This window comes from Lutra lutra, chromosome 5 (assembly GCF_902655055.1).
Source record: "Lutra lutra chromosome 5, mLutLut1.2, whole genome shotgun sequence".
Lineage (NCBI taxonomy): Eukaryota > Metazoa > Chordata > Mammalia > Carnivora > Mustelidae > Lutra > Lutra lutra.
The window spans coordinates 150358979-150361996 of record NC_062282.1 but is presented as its reverse complement, the minus strand read 5'-3'; the positions used below and the strand labels follow the sequence as shown (position 1 = coordinate 150361996).

The 3018-nt window shown below is 50.5% G+C and overlaps 1 protein-coding gene across 1 annotated transcript; it reads left to right on the top strand.

Moving 5' to 3' along the window:
- The first annotated feature begins 629 nt into the window (after positions 1 to 629).
- LOC125099794 (olfactory receptor 1361-like) lies at positions 630 to 1571 on the top strand. The gene is given in 1 exon segment (XM_047729233.1): positions 630 to 1571. A coding segment is annotated over 1 exon segment (942 nt).
- The last annotated feature ends 1447 nt before the right edge of the window (positions 1572 to 3018 follow it).

Sequence of the window (3018 nt, the reverse complement as noted above, 5' to 3'; positions counted from 1 at the left end):
ATTCAGGACACTGCCCTCAGTATGCAGCACCGGAGGAACGAGGCGGGTCCTTTGTAGAAGGATGGGTGAGGCACAGGCTCTGGGCTCAGACTGTGGGTTCCCAGTCTCCTTTGCCACTTGCCACCCACACGGTCAAGGAAACTACTCCATCTCAGCTATTTCACCCAAAAACCAGGAATCATAAAAGTACCTATTTTGTGGCAATTAAGAGAGATCGTGCACATAGACTCCTTAGCACAGTGGCACGTGATTAAGTACCTGATTAAAAGCAGCAGTTACCATAGGTGCAAAACTCTGGTCATGGGGAGCCTGGGGGCTCAGTGGGTTAAGCCTCTGCCTTCAGCTCAGGTCACAATCTCAGGACCCTGCGATCAAGCCCTGCATGGGGCTCTCTGCTCAGCGGGGAGCCTGCTCCCCACCCCCGAGCCTGCCGTTCTGCCTACTTGTGATCTCTCTCTCTCTCTGTCAAATAAATAAATAAAATTTAAAAAAAAAAAAAAACTTCTGGTCATGAATCTGATCACAAATGACCTCTGATCTCATTTCTTTCTAGAGCAAGACCAGGTTCTGCTGGGATTTTGTCCTCTCCCTTGTGTGTGCAGCCTGTCACCTCCCCAAGCCACAGTGGGATGTCCAGAGGGAAGGAAAATGGGACAGGAGTCACCGAGTTCCTCCTGCTTGGCATCACCAGGGACCCGGAGCAGCGTCAAGCCCTCTTCTGGCTCTTCCTGTGTATGTACCTGGTCACCGTGGCCGGGAACACACTCATCATCCTGGTCATTGGCTCTGATCCCCACCTGCACACCCCCATGTACTTCTTCCTCATCAATCTCTCCTTTGTTGACATCTGCTTCACCACTAACCTGATCCCCAAGCTGCTGGCTAGCCACGTGGCAGGAATGTGGACTATCTCTTACCCCCACTGCCTGGCCCAGATGTACTTCCTCATCTCCTTTGCCAACCTGGATACCTTCCTGCTGGCAGCCATGGCACTGGACCGTTATGTGGCCATCTGCCACCCCCTGCAGAACCACACCATCATCACCCCCCAGCTCTGTAAGGGACTGGCCACACTCACATGGACATGTTCGGGCCTCATCTCCCTGGTCCACACACTCCTCATGGACAGACTGACCTTCTGCTCCTCCACCCGGGAGATCGCCCACTTCTACTGCGATGCCTACTTGCTGATGAAGATTGCCTGTTCGGACACGCGGGTCAATGAGCACGTGTTCCTAGGGGCCGTAGTCCTGTTCGTAGCCCCCTGTGCGCTCATTGTGGTCTCCTACCTCCGCATAGCTGCAGCTGTTCTCCGCATCCCCTCCGCCCCAGGAAGGCGCAAGGCATTTTCCACGTGCAGCTCCCATCTGTCCGTGGTCACCTTGTTCTATGGAACTGTCCTGGGGGTATACGTATGACCCCCCAACTCCTTCTCAGCCCAGGACACAGTAGCAACCATCATGTACACAGTGGTGACCCCCATGCTAAACCCCTTCATCTACAGCCTGAGGAACCAGGACATGAAGAAGGCTGTAAGAAGACTCTTTGGCAGGGGCTCCAAATCCTCTTAGTGGTGGTGAGTACCAGGCTGCTATCTGGAGGGGGTCCAGGATATCAGGAAATGGAACACAGTTCTGCCATTGGCTCAACAACACCCACTTCCACACACTGACAGATTATTTTCTGAGAAGAAGCCTGAAATTAGAGGACTTTTCAATGCATTCTATCTCTGAGAAACTCAAATCCTTCCAGCTCTCTCCTCTACCATCTCTAGGTTGGGAGCTATCATCCCCATGCTTCTAAGATGGCTGCTGGGGCTCCATCCATCTCTTCCTATCCCAGGCAGGCAGGAAGAAGACAGCAGAGCCAAAAGACTTACCACTTGCAAGGGCTCTCTCAGAAACCCCACACAGCTGCTTCTATTCATTTCTCAAAGGTCTCCCCGCAATTGCAAGGCAGGCTGGGTTCTCTTAGAAAGGAAGAGGGGAGGAATAACGGACAGACAATGGGCAGTTGTGCAACAATACTCAAGACTTATTTTGCCACATTTTATAGATACGAAGCCACACAGTTATTTTAGGAAAATAAACCTGTGTTTTATACATTGGTCCCCTCTGGACAGGGACTGTGTGTCAGGAGAAACACCTGATATGCTCCCACACTGCTGAGGCTATGACATTAGCAGAAGGATCCTCAATTCTCCCACACATCAGAGAGAGGTCCCTCTGCAGGGTGCACAGCAGTATGAGTGAAATTGAAAGGAGAATTCATGGCAGTTATTGTGAGACTTTAATTTTTCCCAAGGAGATGGTTTATATTTCATCTTGAATGTTTTTTGCATTGTTGAAAATTAATATTGGAAGTGTAAAAATTTATAAAAGGAAACCTCATTTAAAATGGCATGGGGGGGGGGGGCGCCTGGGTGACTCAGTGGGTTAAGCCGCTGCCTTCGGCTCAGGTCATGATCTCAGGGTCCTGGGACCCTGCTTCCCTCTCTCTCTCTGCCTGCCTCTCCGTCTACTTGTGATCTCTCTCTGTCAAATAAATAAATAAAATCTTTTTAAAAAATAATAAAAAATAAAATGGCATGGGGTCGGTTGGTGCGTCTGGGTGGCTCAGCCGGTCAAGCAGCTGACTTTTGATCTTAGCTCTGGTCTTGATCTCAAGTTTGTGCGTTCAAGCCCCAGGCTCTGCTTCACACTGGGCACAGAGCCTATTTTAAAAAAAAAAAGGAGTCCGCAGGCCAGCAGGGGAAGCGCTCACACCCTACATTCCTGTTCACCTGCAGCCCCTAGTACTTTAACTACTACTTTAGTGCCCACTGGAGGAACAGATTTTCCTCCAGCCCCAGCAACAGCCCAGCCAATGAGAGACTGTCACAGCTCAGCCAATGAGAAGCCACCATGCTTCCAACTCCCAGTTTAACCCAATGGACTTTGTGTTTACAAGAGGCCCCCATCTCCCCGTTTTCTATATAGAACAGCCTTCCTTTCCTTTTTTCCCCAGACTTGCCTATGG